The 22,595-nt window shown below is 40.4% G+C and overlaps 1 protein-coding gene across 5 annotated transcripts in view; it reads left to right on the forward strand.

Moving 5' to 3' along the window:
• ZBTB44 (zinc finger and BTB domain containing 44) overlaps positions 1-17,987 on the forward strand; it is a 123,269-nt gene extending 105,282 nt beyond the window's left edge. For 4 of the 5 annotated variants that reach the window (XM_068240388.1, XM_068240386.1, XM_068240389.1 and 1 more), the window contains one exon: positions 626-17,987. In XM_068240388.1, coding sequence (XP_068096489.1) covers positions 626-920 — 295 coding nt within the window. In that variant the 3' untranslated portion in view covers positions 921-17,987. The remainder of the gene's footprint in view (positions 1-625) is intronic. The other variant, XM_068240390.1, reaches the window with a different exon arrangement.
• Positions 17,988-22,595: the final 4,608 nt, after the last annotated feature.

Here is a 22,595-nt window from a genome sequence, read left to right on the forward strand (position 1 = left end):
AAAGGAGTAAACACAAGGTAACAGTTGGAATGTCAGGACAGTGAAAGCAGAACTCTAGGAAACACAGACATTCACTTCAGCCAGATTCTGTGTTCATTAAAAATCTCAAGTGCCTGCAGTCTGTCTTTATGCTATCCTCTGATAATCCCCTATACAGCAGATGGACAAATTTGGAGGTTCTGTGAGACTTATTGCTCTGCACATTTCTGTCAGTTTACCATATTTACAGACACAAGAAGCCCGAGGGGCAGGTGCACTAGCACTTCATGGAAGATGGTGGGACCAGAGAATTAACATTCTTCTCATGTGTAGTTCAGTGGTTAGAGTGGGGTAGAGACACGATGCTACACAGCTGTTTGCTTTGAAAAATTGCATTCCTAACTGCATTCTTGATTGGGAAGTGTGGCAGGGCTACAAATATTTGAAAGGTTAACATTTAACATACATATATTTCATCAAACATTTAGAGGTTTGACTGGAGATCCCCTTTCAACAATTTTGTTGTATGCATTTCCTGCTGTATTTGAAATACCCATTTTAGCAAGGCAAAAAAGTTGTCTTATTAATTTGATGTTCGTATTAACACATGTATATCACTAATGCCAGTTTCTGTTTCTCTTTCTAGCGATTTCCTAGTGCCGGATTACTTGAACCAAGAGCAGGAAGAGGCCCTTGGGCAGTACGAGTTGGCTGAACATGGCTTTGAAAACAACTCCTCTGTCCAAATGCCGGTCATCTCCCAGGTCTCCTCCACACAGAACTGTGAGACCACCTTCCCTTTGGGCTCCCTGGGCAGTCTGGCTGAGAAAGAAGAAGGCGAAGAGGAGGAAATGGGTGAGCCTGTCAAAGCCAGTCCCATGGATGAAAGCAGCAGAGATGACACCACCAAAGCGGAGGTGTCCTCCATTGCTGTGGAGTAGCTGATTTCTGGATAAACCTGCCCAGCACCTAATGAGATATTTTTTTTTAACCTTTTATCCTTCTTTGGGACACACCTATGATCGGTCATTTCTAGTTTACACTCTTTTCTGAGGAACGTAATTAAAGCTCCAAATAACACATACAATTTCATTCCCTGCTATACGGAATCTGCACTCCAATCACTGGTTTTCCTCCTCTTCATCCTACAGAGGTCATTACTACATCACTTTGCCTTGCCTAGTTCTTTAGCCCGAGGATCGTGAAGTAACTGCTTTTTGGTACTGAGTCACAGATCACATGCAGGGATAGCTACTGGAGGCAACCATGTTGGTTTTCACCTTCCGAGTATCCTGCAGATGGAATGCTTTCTTCCTTGTTTTGCTGCTCAATCAGAACTTGTCAACTTTCTGCTCACCATAGGAATTTTGAAACTTTCATTGTATTCGTGTTACATGATTGGAGTGTGTTTTTTTTTTTTATTTTATTTGAAGAGTGACCTGTAATCGTCTCACTGGGACTGCTCTGGTACGGAGGTTTTATCTGGACCTCTTTTACTTTCTTGTGTGGTATATTATTTTTCTTGTTTTTAGAAATGATTTGACCAAATGTATTCACCAGCAAACGGAAATGTACAGATCATCTCTGAACAGATATAAGTTAGCCTAAAGTAACCACATCCCATGAGACACCCTAGTCTGTAGCTCATCTAACCTGCTTATTCAAGAAGCACAAATGGTTGTCCCTAGGTGAGACACACTAAGCTACATTTTCATTGGTTAATATTTTACTGATAGTTCAGCTGCTGTTGCTATATATATTGATATTATTACCTGTGTTTTTTTTCTTTTTATTTACTAACCTTTTTATAATATATGAAAGTGCTAATTTTCCTACTGTATAAGAAGTTTAATATTATTTTTGTTTTATTTTGTAAACCTTACCTGAATACCAGGTATGGAAATTGCTTTGATGCGAAATGGGAGAGGTGTATTTCTGGCTGTCTCGAGCCATGTTGTGTTAGTTTCTGCTGACAGCTGTGGGCTTGAAAATCAATAGTATCAGAAAGTAATCAGTCTGAGAGTGGGGAGAAGAGGCACTCTTGCATGTACTATGGTCTAAGGCCACAGTCTCAAAAGTATCTTCAGTTTATCAACAGTTAAAAACTAAAACCTTAGTGGAGTGTATACTCATCTTTTAATCCATTTGACCTAGTTTGCAGACAGCTGCTTTGTCCTGTCTTAGAGACTGCACTACAGTTCCCTCTGACTGCTGTTCTGTGCATTAAAATGAATGGTAAGTTGGCTAGAACTGGATGTTATAACAGTCTTTATACAGGCGTACACCAGCTGTCAGTGGCAGGGACATCAAAATGCCTGCCAGTTAAACCACACCAGTCATTTGTGATCTATAGAAGTTGCCATCTTGACTTCCTTTCAAAATATACTGATTTCCTTGCTAACCTTCTTGCTAAGATACCTTCTGAATCTCTCTTGGCAACACGTATGGAGACCAGAAAAGTCAGTGTTCTAGCCAGAGGATCAACACTATAGCCAGAAACTAGAATTTTTAGGATAGCATCTTCCATAGCTCCTGGAAGCTGTACTTTAAAGCTACATGCACACTTGTGACATTTGTCACCCGAAACCATCCTTTGTGATTACTTTGGGTTTTTTCTTTAAGCAATGTGTGTACAGACGTACTCCACCAAGCTACACGTGCTGTGCTGTGCATGGAATGGGGGAGAGAGGGAGCTGAAAGTATCCCACTTGCAATAGGTAGTCAATATTTTTTTTTTATCTCGTTGGAATGCTTAATAAGGGGTCTTGGTAGGAAAACACCTGCATAAAACAAACTGTTATCCAAATGATTATTGTGAGTGACAAAGTTATACTGTTTGTATGTAGCTTAACATAGCAATGGCAAAGGTGAGTATACCCTGTTTGGTTGCCTACAGGTAGGGATGGGATACACTTGTCCCTTCACCCTGCCATACCACCTCATTGCAGCCTGCAAGTATTAATAATTTCTCTGTGCAGGTCAGAGCAGCAACTGAAAATAAATCACAAATAATGTCTAATCTCTTCATAGTAAAAGGTAAAATTTGTTTAAAATGTAGGGCTGCTTCTAGAAACTAGGAGTACTAGTCGCTTATTTAGTAATATTTTCTCATGAGTTTTCTTTCCTACCCTTTCTATATACCATTACAACACTCCGCCATAAACAATAAGGTAAAGGAGGTAGCCCAACTAAGCCCAAAATGGAATGAGAAAAAGTCAGATAGAAATCATGTTGATTAATTAAACTTATAACCATTTGTTTTGAAAATAAACTTTGTGTAGCTGTGCTTGCTGCATCAGTGCATCTCTCCATACAGACTGTTATTTCCTGTTAGAAGAGTTGAGCTGATCACATGTACTTCCCGTGAACTACAAGATTCCCCCTCCTCCTGTTGACATGTGGTTTCTACTGTAATGCTGTGATTATAGGAAATGCAGTCAGTCCTCTACTGTTCTTCCTACTTTGCTTGTCACATAGTCACACTTGATTGACCTGACCAAATTCACAGAGTAATAAAACCAAGTTATACTGTATTCAAAGCATGTTTGGCCCACAAAACATGTTTTCTGTATATACTGTTTTATATACACTACAGCATCCAGTTAGCATAATGCAGATTTCTCATTATATTCATAGCATTGCAGTACGTTCGCAACGCAATGCCAATGAAAAATCGCATTGCGCATTAGAAGTGTGATGCAGTGAAGTATACAGTACAACGAAAGTATGCTTCACTGCTACTGCAAATGTTCCTTGTCCGGTAACTGCTTAGCGTGCTGCGTGTTATTCAGATGGAAATTGTGGCACCAGTGATGCACCGGTGTGAACGTACCATTACAATATAATTGTATTGTGATGCAATTATATTGCATGTTGCAACGGAATGCCATGGATACAGTGTGAAAGGAGCCTGGTGCTAAAAAATGGAGTTAGAAACGAATAATCAAACTTTACTTAAAAGAATTCCAAAATGCATTGGTTAAAAGTATTCACCAAGTTATATCCGTTAATGCCATAGGTTTGCAAAAAGTATTTTTCCCTCTTTCATAACCAGCTGCAAAAATATCACTTTTTTTATGTCGGCTCCTAAAAGTTAGTGTATCATGCTCAGTTTATATGATCTGCCATAAGTGTCTATGTACCTCTTACTCTGCTAACAAAGACAAGCAAGCTTTTTTGCCCTGTAAGAGACTATTGTTCCTCAAGGTGTATTATCTGTAAAGGCTCACTTCCACTTTGAGGGATTCGCTGCATCTCACAGAACGTGAATTTGGACCAGGAAATCACTGAAATTAATAGGCTGCTTCCGAATATTGGGGGGAGGGGCATGTAATGCCAATGGATTTTTCAGCATACTCTCATTAGCAAAAGTGCTGGCATCTGTCTCAGAGACCGATGCCGGCACAAGTGAAAACTACTGGGCCTAAGTCAACCTATCGTTCTCTCTTCTTGTGACTGATTTGGACATTAATAGGATTTTTTTTTGATTTTTTTAACTACAGACAATGTCTGAACACTATTTACAACTTGCTAACAACTTTTGAAGTAAAACTAATACATTTATTTTTTTTATAGGTTTAAGCTACAAATTTTATTCCTTTTTTTTTTTTCCTCAATCCAGTAACACTGGAATTATCATTTAAAGGATACCCAAGGTGACCTGTAACATGATAGATAGACGGGTAGGTACACTGCCTAGCACACAAATAACTATGCTCTGTACCATTTTATTTTCTCTGCCTTAAACATCAGGTATGTAAGTGGCAGTTCCAGTCTGAGTCAGGACTGGGTCAGACTACAGTGTGACCCTCACTGATAAGAAATTACAACTGTAAAACACTTTCCTAGCAGAAAGTGGCTTCTGAGAGCAGGAAAGGGATAAAAAGGGCCAATAGTTCATAGATTTTAGCTCTGGCATACTTCAATGATGGTGTGATTGATCAAAAACAATAAAAACTTAAAAAGTAGATTTAAATATAAAATAAAACTAGAATATCTTAAGTCATTTTTAGGAGAAGGAGGATAGATACAATTGTTTATTTCATTAGTTTTTCACCTCTGGTGTCCTTTAAACTAAAACAGCTTCTTCTTAGAGTTCCACAATTTGGCATTTACAGAAAAAGTATCATATAGTAAAGCTAGGGGGAAAAAATGGTGAGATAACTTATGAGAAACATTTAATGGACCCAGGGCCAGGGTTTTTTTTAAATTTTTCTTACGAATTCTTTCACATGGCCTACCTACTGTCTGGACACCCATCTAGCTGCTTTGTTCTGGCTACAGTACCTGTACTGGATATATTGTGGTACGTCAGTACTCCTCTTCCCCTGGAGACAAGTCCTTCTGGCCTTAAAGAGTGGTTTATGTACGTACATGCCCACCCACACCACCGCTGGAAGAACAGCATGGGCGACTGAGTATGATGTATACAGAAATATGACTGGAGGTTACAAGTAGGCTTTTTTGCTTTTTTAGGACATTAACGGTGCACTTTCCAGAAAAAGCGGCATTACATTTTTAAGACCACAATAAATTATAGTAAGACACCAATGTATATATTTAAAATGCTTCCTGCCTAATTGGGTGGTGACTTGTTGTGTCCTAGTAAAAGCACCTGAAAAGGAACACACACACGTCATTAGATCTTTAAAATTCCACTAATTTTTAGAAACGGGGGTATAGAAGTGTATAGATGGATACCTTGACAGATGCTTTGCAAGACCTGTCTTTACTCTCCATTTTAGAATGCTTTGATGCCAGACAGTTTGTTAGTGCCAGGCTGTTCACTTAGGGGCCCGTCTTATTATAACTGGCAGGTGAAGCTAGGAGTACTATGGGAGTAGTCCTTACATTGTTACAACAACCTGATCTTGTGTGAGGACCTGCTCTGTTATCAAAAAATGCAAGTTTTGAAATGTGAAAGTGCAGTTGAGCTTTTTTCAACAGTGCTACACTTAAACATAACAACCTATACCTTGGTGTAGCCATGCAGTTAGTTGAATTGAAAATATGTTTACATCAACAAATTTCAGTTCAGGGACAGTTTTTTTTAACTGGAACTGAATTCTTGCACAGGAGACGAGGAAAACACAGATAAATCCACACTGTGTGTGTTTATAGATAACAGCCTGTTTAATTCTTCCTTCTCAGCAAGTAATGAGCCAGTGTAATTTGAGCTGTCTGCTGACACTGCTGATTTCTGAACTACTGTATGTAAACACAGGAGGTTAACCCTTTTTGTGTTAAGGGTAACCTAAACTGAGAAGGATATGGATTTTTCCTTTTAAAATAACACCAGTTGCCTGACTCTCCTGCTGATCCTGTGTCTCTAATACTTTTAACAACAGCCCCTCAACAAGCATGCAGATCAGGTGCTCTGACTGAAGTCAGACTGGATTAACTGCATGCTTGTTTCATCTGTGTGATTCAGCCACTGCTGCAAGTATTGGTACTGGTATTTTTTAAAACGAAGCATCCATATCCATCTCAGTTTAGGTTCCCTTTAACAGGGAGTAACCACTCTGCAGTTTCTCATTTGGAGTTATATAATCTGTAACAAGGAAATGTTTTACTGTAAAGGTTGTAATGCTGTTGATTATCTTTAAGAGCAGAGAGAAAGTTCTGAGTTCAGGACTGCTTTGAATTGCATCAAAAAGAAGACATTTCTTTTAGTATTTTACCATGTATACACACTACACTACATTACACATAGAATGCATGTACAAATGCATAGAAAAGATAAAGTAATAAAATCAAAAGAGGAGACAAGCTGCACCATTAATTTGCAATCCGCAGTGTACAGGTGATTGCCTATTGCTTTTCATTGTCAATCATCACCTAGACCCCCTTCAGTCATGTGAGCATCTTAGTGATGTGGTCCACGTAGCAGGTAGATGGGTGCAACTACCCTGTCTAGTGAAGCCATGCCTTCCCACTGACTGATGGTCATTTATAAGGCTCCTTTCACACTTGATTTGGGCAGTGCACAGCCACAGAAATAGAATTGTACCACAGTGGTTATGAAAAGTTGCATTACATTTTTTAATGCGATGCAGCACATAATAGTGCAGCACACAGTCTATATAGGCTTATGCTTGCACCACACCCTGAACCGCACGTTTCCTGAGTAACTTACGGCGGGCAGTGCGTTGTACCATCAGGACTCATCACACCGCAAAACAAACGATGTGAAAGGCCCCATTGAAATACATTTGCATTGCGATTGGATGCGATTATATTGTCCGTTGTGCATCAGTGGACCTAGTGTGAAAGGAGCCGAAATGTAGCCGATAAATCAATGTGGCTGTTATTTTCCCTTTTGCAAAAAGAAACCAAAAACACTTGATCTGAGGCTTTTTATATAAGCTAACTGGTCATAAACGTCCTTTATTCTAACAGTCCATCGTTCCTGCCCTGCATAAATTAGACCAAAAATGTATACAGCTTTTCATGCATTGTTGCACAAATTGATTTTCTGATTTGTTAGCAGAAGAGCCAAGGTTTCTCTTTAACTATTTAGGAAGGAAATTTCTGCAAGCCGCTGTCACCAAAATGCATTGTCTACTTTTGATTGCTCTGATTTAATGAAAACGAAAATGTGATTTACTGCATTTTGTACAATATTCTCATTTTGCTGCAGCCAAGATGTACCAGGAGAAGGATGTGAATTTTCAAGTATCCACTTAAAGGACCACTGTCACGGGGAAAATAATTAAAAACACCTGTTTGCACACATACAAAATATACTTTTGTCCCACAGTAAATCCACTATAAATTACTTAGCTGTCGTTGACAGTAGTAGTATTATCTGTATTTCCTTTTTTCTTTACAAAAGCAGTCCCACTGTATACAAAGATGCTGGCTTGCCTGTCTCCTGGACTGTGCCACTGCCATCTAGTGCTTTTGAACATAAGGAAATTCCTGAGAATCCCCCATGAGGAGATGGACTAGTCTAAAACCTGTCAGATATTTACTGTCTACTGTAAATGACAGTTATAAATGAATGTTTCCCTAGCCTGGCCCAATTGTATGCAGGCACTCCCAGTTACCATTTACTCTCAGGTATTCTTTTAAATCATTTAATCAGTCACTGAAGTAAGAACATGCATTGCTAAAGAAAATTGCCCACTTCACTTCAAAAGATGTAAAAGTTAGATAGTATTTATCAACAGCATTCAGTGGGAAGTGACATTTCTTCTTCCCAGCAATGATTGGATATTTAGACATGGATAGCAATGGTAGTGGTTTAGGAGTATTGTGGGTAGAGCCTGTTCACAACTGTATACTTGCAGGCTAATACACTGCTACTGCTGCATAAACACATGCTGGCAAATTAGAATTACGTTATAACGTTACCATAAACATAGATGCGACTTTCAGAAGCTGTTTTGCAGTTTAATACCACAACCAATTATATTTCAATTTTAATCTGCGTCCAACTAAGAATTTTCAAAACTGTCGGTAAGCTTAATTTACTCTTTTGTAACCTTGGCAACAGTATTCGGTTTGTTTGTTACCATGAAGCTATCCAGAAACTGTTACTTTGCTACATGTGTAGTTAACTGCACATGCCAAGAGCCTTTTTGTTACTTCTTTTAAACACCTGGCCCAATGCATCGACTGGCAGCAAACATTGACACCCCTATCAGTGTCTGTCAGTACTGTTGAATGATTGTGCATTGTGTGCATATTAAAAAACAAAAGTTAAGAAACTGAGATATTGTTTGCCAGTAAATATACAAAGCTGGACTACGTGCACCAAGTCTTCCTGAGCAAAATTGGTGTTTCACTTTATATCAGCACTGTACAGATAATTTAGTTGAATTTTAAATTAGAAAAAAATCTAGCTTTGCATTTGGCCATTTTATTGTGCTATTTATGGTTGGTGAGATAAATGTGAATTCATAGTGAACGCAGATCTTACCTGCATTTTCTATTAGTGCTTGTTTGTTGGCCAAACTATATAGCAGGACACATCATCTTGTAATATGTTGCTATTGAGAATATATGATGTGTAAATATAGGTGTGAATAGGCCAAATGGAGGACAGGGCACTTTGCAGTTACATTGTGGCAATACAGTTATGGTTTTAGATCATGGTTAGTAGCTTGTTTTATTTGTCCACTCTGTTTTGGCCTGTGGCTCATCAGATAGAGAAGTATTTATGGACTGCTATTCAAAGTAAAATGTCAGTGGGTGGGAGTGGAGGAAGTGAGAGGATTTGGCAGACAGGTGCCCCTGGGGATACTTCTGCACCTAACTGACTAATTTTAATAAGCATCGTGGGTGGTTTGTTCAGATTTGTCCAGAACTGTTTAGATGGGTGCGACTTACAAGTTTTGACTCTGCATATAATTCTTCCTCCATATTTACCTCACTGCCACCCAGCAGTCTGGTATATCTGATCACAGTGTTACACTACATAAACCAGACTACTCTAAAGATGTCCATACACTATACAACATGGTTTAATAGTTTTGATAAAAACATTGAACTCACAAAAATCAATTAAAAATGAAGACCCTCTTTTGAGTGAGCAATCTCTTTATGGGTTGACCATTGGGCAGTGCAGAGCTAGCAGCAATGACACTGCAATAAATTTTAGAGCTAATTTGACTTGCGTAAAGAGTAACCATCATGACTCATGTTAGAACATACATTTTTACCTTCATTATCCTGGTTTCAGCATCCGAAACGCTACTTATATCTATGTCTTGCTGTATATTGGTATGTAAACCCAACAGATGCCTTTATAAAACTGGTGTTATCCTCCCCGGTGACATGATTACTTCTTGATTTTTAGTGTCTAAAAGCGGTATAAACTTTTAATGTGCTTTTAGACCCTAAATTCAGGAAAAAAAACCGCAGATAGATCTGCGGCAGCCCCTGCATATTACTTACCTACCTGGGATCCAGCGCTGCAATTCTTCTTCCTGCCCTCTGGATGGCATTCTACCCATATGGTGAGATTGCCGTCTGTCATCATGTGACAAAAGGCAATCTCGCACAAGGTATCAAGAGCCTCCGAGGACTGGAAGAAGACTGTCTTCCGGCGTCTGGATCCCGAGAGAGGTGAGTTACAAAATGCCCGCTGTGCACATGCTCTGTATATACTGCCCAGCAGTAACCCCAAGCCAGGCTCAGGATTACTGCCAACAGGTCAGGTAACAATCAAGATCTCTCTGATATTGATCAATTATTAGCTTGCCACCTTGCATCTTTTGATAGATCTGATCTCATATAGTTAACACTGATGCTACCTTTAAAATGTACAGTGCTAAGACAGCCATTGATAAGGTAGTGCTCCCATCCTCTCCCTCCTAGCTGCTGAATTAGATAAAGAATGACCTTTCTTGAATTGGTCAGGATGTAGGTCAAGAGATCGTCTCTTTAAAAGATTTTTGTCAGGTTCAATGTTTTTAGTGGAGATAATGTGTAAACTATTAATATGTTTGCATTCATACCTTTAACATCCATGCAGTATTTTAGTCAACACATTAATGTAATAGGGAGTCCAGCCAATGATGCTGCACTGGCTTGATGAGCCGCTTTATTTCACAGTGCTCAACATTCTATAGCTAGACTTAAATATAAAATTTTACAGTTCTAAAGGCATGAAAGCACTTTTTCAATTCATCTGTACTATTTATATTGTATATGGCCTATATCCATTGGCTTCCATAACTACTTTATCTAAAGCTCCTGATATTATATTTGTTATCATGGTTCAAGTTCAGATATCGATAGATGTTAATTTTGTTCCTGTGTGTCCTGGTGATTTTTTTCTAAAGATCATTACTTTTTTTCCTGTAGTATGGGATGACAGGAAAAATGCTGAGTGGTGGTCATTGACAACTTATATAGACAGAACTCTCAAACACATCAGTACTTAAGGCCAATTACATTATGTAGAGGCACACAGCTAAAGGCAAGTTAGTTCTTTTGTAGTAGAGATAAGTGGGTCAAAGGAACCAAATTCAGAAGAAATCTTATTTATTTGAATGGACGTCTTTTTCTTTGGTTTTCACTTGTAAAAATCCTCTGCCTTTTTCACATCGTGTTCTGCAGATACTCAGATGCACTATTCCCTTTCAAACAGTTGATGTTGTATTAAGGAACATCCAATGAACAACCCACTGAGCTTCCTTAAAAGGAACCCAAGGTGCAAGACCTATGGAAGCTGCCATATTTATTTCCTGTTAAAGTAGAATCCCTTTATTGTAAACTCCAAGGGACTAGGAAAAGTAGTTTACTATATCAGAATTTGTCATACATTGTATATTTATACAGACGTATTTGCTGGAACCTCAGGACTGAGTTTACTATAACCAGAGTTTTACTATATCAGAGTTGCCTGGCAGTCCTGCTGAACTTTCTGGTCAGTAGGGTCTTAATTGCACACTTGAAACAAACATGCAGCTAATCTTGTCAGATTTGTCATAGACCTATGATCTGCATATGCTTGATCAGGTCTGTGGCTTAAAGCATTAAGGTGCGTACACACGCACTACTAAAAAGAACGACTGGTCCGTCAGACCCTCCCGCTGGTGCGGGCGCTCAGCGGATCGTTCAGAAACAGCCTTATCAGTCTGCAGATAGACTGTACACACACACTACTGTCGGGAGAACGACCGCCCAGCGGGAGGGTCTGACGGACCCATCCTCTTTAGTAATGCGTGTGTACGCACATTTAGAGACAGAGGATCAGCAGGACATCCAGGCCTATGTGCATTATTTAAATGAAATCCGATGAGACAGCCCCCATATCCCTTTCACCTCGGGTTTCCTTTGAAGGAAAATTACATAAATGACTTGTCCTTGTGGCATTTTGACAAAGCCACATGCATGCTCGTTTATGTTGCACTTAACCTTTTATACAGATCTGGATTAATTATTGGCATTTTCAATAATTAAAAAATTGTCACAATTTTTATGGTTTAAGTAATTCTCCCCAATGTTATCTGAACATTTAATTTTTATATTACAGCTTTCTAACCTTAGTATAATTATTTGGCTGGACTTTATAAATGGGATTTTTCTAATTCATTATCTAGAGATTGCATTGAAATAAGCACAATAATTATTGCAGCTTCAGGAGAATAATAGACAGCAGCACAATAATTGCACAAAGCTGGTGCTAGCGAGCGCTGCTGGTGCATCACCATCATGCACTATGCCTTTAGTGTTGCAGGAAGCCAGGCATTTTACAGAGCTACTCCCTATTTTATAGATATTCTGTTTAAAATTGTCAAGTGATTGGCTTTTAACTGTGTTGTTCTCAAGCCCATTATCCCCCGGAAATCTCTCTTTCTCCTTATTGTCTGTCTTTTGTTGTTGGTTTTTAGGAAGATTAGGACACCTGAATTGAGAGGGATATGAAAGTTGCCATATTTATTTCCTTTTGAGCAATATTAGTTGCCTGGCTATCCAGCTGATCCTCTGCCTCTAATACTTTTAGCCCTAGACCCTGAACAAGCATATGCAGCTAAGGTGTTTCTGACATTATTGTTGGATCTGACAAGATTAGCTGCGACCTTGTATCTGGTGTTATACAGCTACTACTGCAGCCAAATAGATCATCAGCAAAACTGTTAGGCAACTGGTATTTAAGAGGAAATAAATATGGCAGCCTCCATATACTGTACCTCTCACTTAAGGTGTCCTTTAAACCTGTACTACATTATAGGTACTGTTTAAGAAAAACGGTCATGGTTCTGGTGCATTTGTAAAAGATCACTACAAGATATCTGCTTGTGCGTCTGTTATACTCCAAATCACTTTCTTTTTCCAAGGAATATCCCAAATCTCAAACTCTCTCATGGAATAATCAAATAATTCCTTTTTTTGGGGGATGTGAAGGCACGTTGTGCAACTCCCTATGATATGTATTTAGAATGTTTTGTACTATCTGGTTGTAACAATGAGGGGTTCACACACTACTAAGTTCTATCACCCTATAGCAGAATTACAGTATGGCCCAGCAAACCATTAAAAATCGGCCTCCTCGCGCCTTATTCTTACCTGACCTATAGTAATGTCATCTTTGTGAAAATAACAATTCTGCTCCTGGTCACTAAGGACGACTGAGTCAAAGCAAAATTCAGTTTAGCCTGAGGTGAAACAGTGTTTTTGGGCGCAGCAGGGGGTAGGGTTAACTCAGCCCTGGTTGCCACCTTCAACTGCAGCGCTCCATGCCCCCTCTACAGCCTCGCGATCAGTCTTCCTTCAAGCTGTAAAGGTGAAGAGGTGCGTGGAGCTTTGCTGGCAGAGGCAGTGACCAAGTTTAATTACCCCTCTCTGCACCCAAAAACGCTAATTTTCACATCAGGCTACAGTGAATTTTGCTCTAGAACAGGGATGGGCAAACTTGGCCCTCCAGCTGTTAAACTACAAGCCCCACAATGCATTGCAGGAGTCTGACAGCCACAGTCATGACTCATAAAGGCAAATGCATTGTGGGACTTGTAGTTCCTTAACAGCTGGAGGGCCAAGTTTGCCCATAGCTGCTCTAGAATCATTAGCCAAAGATATGCATTCAGAAAATCAGATTGAAACACATGCAGTGGAAATGGGCTCTACGAGAAAATGACCATAAATTTAAGGACACTTAACAAAAGCTTGTTTTAGAATTTATAATGGTGTGGCAATTCTTTTGGAGCACACTGGAAATATGGACCATTCCACCTTATTCCTTTTATAGAATGGATGTGCCATAATTACTAATGTACTTCCCATTATGTTTACTCTTAAATTACATATTCATGTAAATGTGTTGCAGTATGTTTTTATACAATCTCAGTTTATAATCCAGATATCCCATAAGAGAGCACAAACATGTTAATTATTTCATGACTGTCAAATAACTGCCTTATCTGCCTACTGATGTTTCAGTGCTTTGTGGATTCCAGCACCACCTTCTGTCTTAGTTTTTCCAATTGTGAGATTTTTCTGCTTAAAGTGTACCAGAGGTGGCATGTTACCTGATGGGGTAGACATATGTACAGTGCCAAGCATAAAAGTACCTAGGCTTTGTTCCTTTTCTGCCTGAAAGAGTTTATGATTCAGGTATGCAAGTGACAGTTTCTCCCCAGTCACAACCTAGACTGACTAGTAATCCTCACTGAAAAGGAATTACAGCCATAAAACTCTTGGCTGGCAGAGAACGGTTTGTGCATACGGTTCATATATTTTAGCTCTGGGACACTGTGGTGGTATCTTTCATGAGACAATACAACATTAAACCTACTTATTAACCTCCTTAGCGGTCTGGACGAGCTCAGCTCGTCCATTACCGCCGGAGGGTGCCGCTCAGGCCCTGCTGGGCCGATTTGTGTCAAATAAAAAGGAGCACACGCAGCCGGCACTTTGCCAGCCCGTGTGCTACCTGATCGCGGCGATTTGCCGCGTACATTGGCGAAAGAGGGTCCCCACAGCCGCCCGAGCCCAGCGCAGCCGGAACAAACAGTTCCGGCCAGCGCTAAGGGCTGGATCGGAGGCGGCAGACGTCAGGACGTCGGATGACGTCACTCCGCTCGAGGAAAGCGAAACAAAGAAGGCTGCTCATTGCGGCCTTCCTTGTTACGCATTAGGAGCGCCCTCTAGTGGGCTTTCATGCAGCCAACTTTCAGTTAGCTGCATGTAATAGTTTATTTTTTTTTATAAAAAAAAAACCCTCCCGCAGCCGCCCTGGCGATCTTAATAGAACGCCAGGGAGGTTAAGCGTTTGAAAAGAATATAGAACTCTAGGATTCTACAAAAAAGGGCAATTTCCAGGAGTAGGATAGATACTATTGCTTATTTCATCATCTGTGGGCGTGTTCAATGATGTATACACATAGCTGCTGCTAACCTTTTACCATTGTTTGGCATTTACCAGTATGGCCAACATTTCAATTGCACGGTTTGTCACCTCACAGCAATTAAGTTGCAACAGATTGTAGGATTGTAGCATTACTTACTCTGCCTAATAGTATCCAACCAGAAATTCTAAGCAAATTAGTTCCATAGTTGCTTTTGAGAGGTAGTATCTGTTCAGGAAGGGTTTTTTTGTTTTGGGTCTTTTGTCTTTGAGTATCAGCACCCACAGGGTTTCCACTGTGTTATTAGTATTGCTGTTGCAGTGGTCCTAGGGTTGGGAGTGGTGTGCATACCATAGTTCTATGACACACTGTACTTGTATGCAGGTAAATGTAATTTACATCAAATCTAAGTACCCAGCACAAGTTCTACATCTCTCTATACAGGCTGATCCACTTCATCAGTTTTATAAGATGCTGAGATTTTTTTTGCCTTTTAGCTGTTTGCACACAGCACCTTGGAGTAAAATGATTGGGGTGCTAGGACCTAGTAACAGGGAGCTTCTATCTGGTTTCCTGTGTTTATATCTACCCTTCTTCTCCCCTGTGTCTCTCTTGTTGAACTAATAAATAGTACATAACAGGGTTCAGAAGTGGCACTAGCTGTCATTTCTGAATTCTTCTTAAACACGGAGCATGTATATTAATCTGTTGAGGAAAAATAGCTTTCTTTTGTTTAAATGTATACAATGTTTAAAACAAAAAATGACACATTTTATATACTTGTATCTGGCTTTTAACATTTTATAGTACCCCATTGTTCTTGGTGGCGACAATATCTATTTTTGTGCCCATTTTTGGAAAACAAGTGCCGTTTTGGAAACGTTTAAGATTATTTCTACAGTTCTTGTAACCAATGTGAGAGTCACAGTTGCTAATTTTGTTGTCCTTTATTTTCGGATCTCTGTTTTTTGAGCCCGTAGCTGTAAGCTTTTGATGTTTTTCAAATGTCTGAAAGGGGCGGAGTCACACTTGGCCTTTGTGATGGAGCAAAGGAATTCTGGAGAGTGACTTACTGAGATTAAAAGTTTCACTTGCTTATCCTTACACATTTATTGGAGAGATTTGTGCATTAGACTAATTTAAAAAAAATGATTCCTCTCTTCCTCTTTTTGGATGAGATTAGGAGACAGCGTGCTCAGACACTGCGATGAACATGGATCTTACATTTGAGACATAGCTGAACAGGATAGTAGCAAACTTTACCTGATTAAACTTTTGCAGGTTTAGAGTAAGAAAAAAAATAGCCTTTAAGCAGTAATTTCATTGCCTTGTCTTCATTATTTTTTTAAACCCCACTCCACGCACAGTATCTCAGTAGATCCACTATTATGCTGTTAAGTTTTCATAAGAATGAAGTAAAGAGTAGGCAGTCAGAGAAGGTTGCAGTCTATACTGCAGGAATTGGTGGGTGAAGAATGCTCCTGAACAAATATGTTAACAAGCCCACACAATACCTTTATTTAAAAAAAAAAAATACTGGGTTGGATTAGTTCAGACTAGTTTTGCACTCCCTTATAAGGCTTATGTCCACAGCACCATGTTTCCATAAATAGGGAGGGTGAGATGTGATCATCAGTCCACTAATGTCGTTTTCTCCTGCAGTTTACGACTAGGTATGGCAGTATCCATTTTCAAGCTGCATACATTTGCATAATCCTCCATTAATTTGGAATATCTGAGGACTTCTTTGGTTTCCAATGTCTTTTGCTGTGGACCTAGCTGCTACAGACTAACTTAAGGTGATACATTAAGATACATGACCAACCAACTGTAAGGCTGTGGTTAGGCAGGACTGCAGGAAGAGGTATTGGAAACACGAGAGGTTACATGTCCTGGCTGCAACGGGTAAGCTGCAAGATGAAAATCAGGCCTCATCCTCCCTCCAGTGGGGAACTAGTCACTGCTAGTCCAACTCAGGGCTGTAATTGGCCTTTTAAAAGTAAATTATTTGAAATGGATTATTGAAGGAGCTTACACAAATACGACTCTTCTACTGTGTGCGTACGGAGGAGTTACAAGACATTTCTGCCTGCAGCTGGAGATTGAGATTTGGTCATTAAGACTGTACCTACAACCATTGACAAGTATGGTTTCCTAAGATATTAGAGACTTAGGCCTCGATTCATCAAGACTTATCGAATCAATTACCGACAGCTTGGTAAAATACCGAACTCGATAAGTTGATTTCAGGATTCATCAAAGTTATCTACAGCTGTTAGCGATTCGGTAATCATTCAGTAATGATGCGGTAAAACGGAAGAAAGTGCAATTCATGAAAATGAAAGTGGGCGTGGTTTAACGTTAAATTTAGGATTAGTTATTTACTTCACTGCTCTGTCGTTATTCCTGTCAGATCATTGCTGACAGAGATGATGGAGCCATTTGAAGTGGTTATGTATTAGCTGAGAGTGATTCAAAGGCGCAGAAGGGCAAGAACAAGGTCTAGAACCATATCAATTTGCAAGAGAATGGATTTATTTGCTATACTAGGACATCTGCATTTCTCTTGAATCCTCTTGTAAAAGAACACAGGCAGTGCCAGGGTTAACTAAATTGCTAGCTGCACTACATTTTTTCAGAAAAGGCTCCTATCAAGCCGCAGCTGGCGAAATTGTGGATTGTCCTAAGCCACTTCCAGAATCCTGGTCCAGGTGTTAAGCCCTATTCAGAATGTTGCTATATGTGATGTTCAAAGGACTGCCTTTTTACCCAAAATTCCACGGGAATCTTATGGTCTTGTGTTAAATTACCGCTGTAAAATGTAAAATATCGACACGTTACCGAATGGTTACCGCATTTGTTATCAAGGAAAAACCTTGATGAATACAACTACAAATCGATAAACTTTGAATTCGGTAATTTAACGAACTGGAAAAAGCTATCGCAAAGACAATGATGAATCGAGGCCTTAATCTATGAGTTCCTGGTTGTAGGTGGGTCAGATGAATCACAACATTCTTCCATTCTTGTGAATGTAACTGTGCCCATTCTAGCCAGAGGATAATCGCATAATCAGCAAATCCTTCAAATTGTGATTCGTGAACTGGGAGATTCACATGCCTTATGCTAGGTACACACTATGAGATTTTCTGGCCGATTTACTCTCAGATCGATTATTTCCAACATGTTCGATTTGCTTTCCGATCGATTTCCAAGCATTTTCCGATCGACTTCCTATTAAATTGAACGGAAATCGATCGGTAAATGCTCAGAAATCGATCGGAAAGCAAATCGAACATGTTGGAAATAATCGATCTGACAATAAATCGGCCAGAAAATCTCATAGTGTGTACCCAGCATTAGATCCGGTTATGTGATGCTCTCTTGGTTAAAAAATCAGTCACAATTTAATCTTCCCAAAAACCTTAAACTTACTTTACAGAGTTTAAAATATAAGGACCTGGTGGCTAACGCAATCCAATTTTAGCACAAAAGCTTCACTTCTTACCTTTAAAGTTAACCTGCAGTTCATAGTGACGTAGACCCACCTACAAAATTAGGATGATTGTTTCGTATAGGAAACAGATGATTTAAAGGTAAAACATTTGACTTGTGTTAGACTGAGTGTCATCATCCTGCTACTGGTACATACCTCCTTTTCTCAAAATCATCCATCCGCAAGCAAGTCTGACTCCGCCTTCTTGTGTAATGTATATACTCTGTATAGCGACATTGTATGGAATAACTAGCTTGTTTGATATTTGATATAAGAAAAGTATGTATTGGGTACATTTTGCTAGCCTGGTTGTTTAATCTTGGAAAAAAAAGAAAAAAAAACTTGTTTGAAATGCAGAGAAGATGAGTTCTCACTGGTTCTGTCATAGGTCAAATTAAGGTTAAAAAAAAGTTAGTTTTGAGTGTCTTTGGATAGAAACATGATGATGCTAAGATTTTTCATTAAAATATATTATTATTAATGTTTTCTGGTGTATGTGTGTTTTCTTTATTGTTTCATTGTTCTAGCTTAATTGCAATATGGATAGAGTGCTTGATTAAACAATTAATTGTTTCCTCAGAGAACACATTCTGACAACAGAAATCTACTCCTCTTAGTCCAACAATACAGGTAGGGAAGTTACTGCTCCAAACACTTGCTATTTATAACCTATGGCCTAGTTCACACTAGTATGCATGAAAATCCTGTGCATTTCCACTTGTTTCTTAGAATACCACACATGTTCATGTACTGAAAATTGTTGGTGTTTTTCCAAAGAAGCTTATGTAACAATTGGAGTAAACGCTTGTGGTGTACAAAATTCATAACAGGAGGTCAACTTTTTCCATGCATACAAAAATTCACATTAAATGTGAATGAGCCCATTTGATTTCCATGGACTGTCAGTTCTAATGCAAGTTCGCATTGTGGAAAACCACATGCAGTCCTGTCAAGTGTGAACTCTGTCCTAGGGCCTAAACACATTTGTACGCTTCTGTACACTTTTCAGCAATATATCAGTATTACAGACTGATAAACGTTGCTGAAAAGTGGGCGGAAGCTGACAGAAGTGCGCTAGTGTCTCCAGGCCCTAATTGTAGGCAGACAACAAAATACTCAGATGTATGTTGTTGATCTTTTAGAATTTTCATCAGCTATTCATATAGTTGCATAGTTTGTTCAGTCGAAAAAAAGTCCGGCCATCAACTTGAATCGTGGAACAAAATATCACTGTCCTGAACCCACTCATATCCGTCTGACTCTTGAAAATCAAATGTCTGTAGCCCAGGAATGTTAAACTCCAGTCTTAAAGGTCTAAAGTCCTCACACATTTTTGGTGCAGCTCATATTAATTGATTGGACTGAATCAGAAAAGGTTGGGGTTCATCAAGTAGAACACACGTCTCAATTTTTCTGTCTATCCTAAATACTGGCATGGATATGGCCCTCAAGGAATGGACTTTGTTACACTGTACAATAGACAGTCCATCTATTTAACACAGCATCTAGGGATGGCAAAAAACATACGGATAAGTTAATTGGCTCCCTCTAAAATTGGCCCTAGACTACAGTACTTACGCTACATAATATAGACATATGGCAAGGGTAGGGATTAGATTGTGAGCTCCTTTGAGAGACAGTTAGTGACAAGACAATATATATATATATATATATATATATACACTGTACAGCTCTGCGTAATATGTCGGCGCTATATAACTACTAAATAATAATAATAATAATGGCAATGCTAAGGATAACTCGCATGATCAGTTTGTTCAGCTGATAGATTTGTAAGGCTCTGATTTTCTTGTCATGATGATCCCTTATCCAGGAAGTCACCACAGCAAATCAGAACCTTACAAATATATCAGTTGATCAAACTGATTGCATGCTTCTCCATGATTCCTCATAAGCATTGCCATCTCTATCGGCAACCTGACCATTCCATAGCCAACCTACTGATTAGATAGTAAAGAGCAATAGCTTATTTTCAATATCATCACTGTAATCAGCATGGCTGTACTGCAGTAGCTACTCGTGCAAGAGTGGTCCTGTACTAGTACTGCCTGGGCGCAGCCATGTTCGTGCCAGACGAGGAACGCGACCCAGAAGTGAAGAAGGGGACTGGAGGACAGCGTGAGAAGCCCCTGGAGAATCCTCTCCTTAGGTATTACCTCACATTCTCTTTAAACTCATGGAGGGCTAGATTACTACATCTTGAGAAACCTGATTCTGCTCATTGTCCTCGGGGTCCATCATGTTCCTGGTCCTTGGCCTCCTGGAAGCTTCCCTAATCGGCAATGAGGGATTCTGAACTGCGCATATGCAAGTTTGGAACTGTACTTGTGCAGTGAAAGAAAGCACTTGTGGACTAGCCCTTCCTTTTGCTGTGCATGCACACTTCTTAAAGTAGAATATAACCCTGCATTTCATCTTTGCTCTAAAACATTTACAGCATATTATATGCAACTAGCATTTTTTTTTTCTTTTACTAGACCAGCCTTCGAAGGGCTACACACAGCTTGAAAGTTGAGTGCAGTGAATTGCAGACGCATCCGAACTTTAGATAATGTTATTTTGTGTTTACTTAAATGTATCAAGTGAGGAATGTGACACATTCTCTGACTGTGCAGGAGCTGCTGGAGACAGAGACACTGAAAGGATGTCTGCCTGCAAAACGGCAACGAATAAAACCAGTTATTAATAAAATGTAAAGTCAGCTCACAAAGCAAAAAACTGTACTTTTGGAAACCTATAACTTCTAAATGAATATTAATACTTATGCACAAATGCAAATATGATAACCGTATGCCATATCAAAAGTAGGTAAACATGGTTTTATTGAATATTATGTCAGAGTTTTAAACTGCTTTAATCGTTCATCACCACTGAGGGAAAAATCGGAGAGGTTCCTCCACACGGGGAGCCAGCTGAAGAAGAAGAGGGCGGGAATGGGAGGGACCCTGAAGACAACAAGCAGCAGCATGCTTCTCAGGATGAGGTTCTATCAATTCATGAACTATATCAAGCAAACTATCCAGACCTATATAGGAATTAGAGAATGGGACACAAATTCTTCAATGCAATGAAAGGTTGTTTGTATTAGCAGAGTACAAATGTGCTTTAAAGCACATGTAAAAGACACCTGTATTAGTTTGTCTAACAATTGCATGCAGGCCCGCCATCAGGGGGGGACATCCGTGACTCCCGTCACGGGCCCGGGCCTGCAGGGGGGCCCCATCCCCGCCGCGGCCCTAGCGGGTGCCGCCCGGCCGCCGCTCAACCTCCCCTGGTCGCTGCTCCCTCCATCCCTCTAGCCGCCGCCTCCGCCGCCGCGTCAGACCCCGATCAGGCGGCGACAATAGTGCGGACGCTAGGACCCAGCGCCCGCACTGATATGCGGAAGTGACGTCACTTCCGCATATAGAGTGGGTGCGTCCAGCGCCCGCTCTTACTGGTCGGGTCGCCGCTGATCTTGAGGTCTGACGCTGCTGGCAAGGTAGAAGAAGCGGCGGCTGGGGGGGGCCTCCCTGTCACTCACTCACTAGCTAAAGGGCCTCCCTGTCACTCACTCACTAGCTAAAGGGGCTCCCTGTCACTCACTAGCTAAAGCGGCTCCCTGTCACTCACTCACTCCCTAAAGGGGCTCCCTGTCACTCACTCACTCCCTAAAGGGGCTCCCTGTCACTCACTCACTCCCTAAAGGGGCTCCCTGTCATCTACTCACTAGCTAAAGGGGCTCCCTGTCACTCACTCACTCCCTAAAGGGGCTCCCTGTCACTCACTCCCTAAAGGGGCTCCCTGTCACTCACTCACTAGCTAAAGGGGCTCCCTGTCACTCACTCACTAGCTAAAGCGGCTCCCTGTCACTCACTCACTCTCTAAAGGGGCTCCCTGTCACTCACTCACTCACTCCCTAAAGGGGCTCCTTGTCACTCACTCACTCCCTAAAGGGGCTCCCTGTCACTCACTCACTAGCTAAAGGGGCTCCCTGTCACTCACTCACTCACTCACTCCCTAAAGGGGCTCCCTGTCACTCACTCACTCCCTAAAGGGGCTCCCTGTCACTCACTCACTCCCTAAAGGGGCTCCCTGTCACTCACTCACTCACTCACTCCCTAAAGGGGCTCCCTGTCACTCACTCACTCACTCCCTAAAGGGGCTCCCTGTCACTCACTCACTCACTCCCTAAAGGGGCTCCCTGTCACTCACTCACTCACTCCCTAAAGGGGCTCCCTGTCACTCACTCACTCACTCCCTAAAGGGGCTCCCTGTCACTCACTCACTACCTAAAGGGGCTCCCTGTCACTCACTCACTA

Source organism: Hyperolius riggenbachi, chromosome 6 (genome assembly GCF_040937935.1).
Source record: "Hyperolius riggenbachi isolate aHypRig1 chromosome 6, aHypRig1.pri, whole genome shotgun sequence".
Classification (NCBI taxonomy): domain Eukaryota; kingdom Metazoa; phylum Chordata; class Amphibia; order Anura; family Hyperoliidae; genus Hyperolius; species Hyperolius riggenbachi.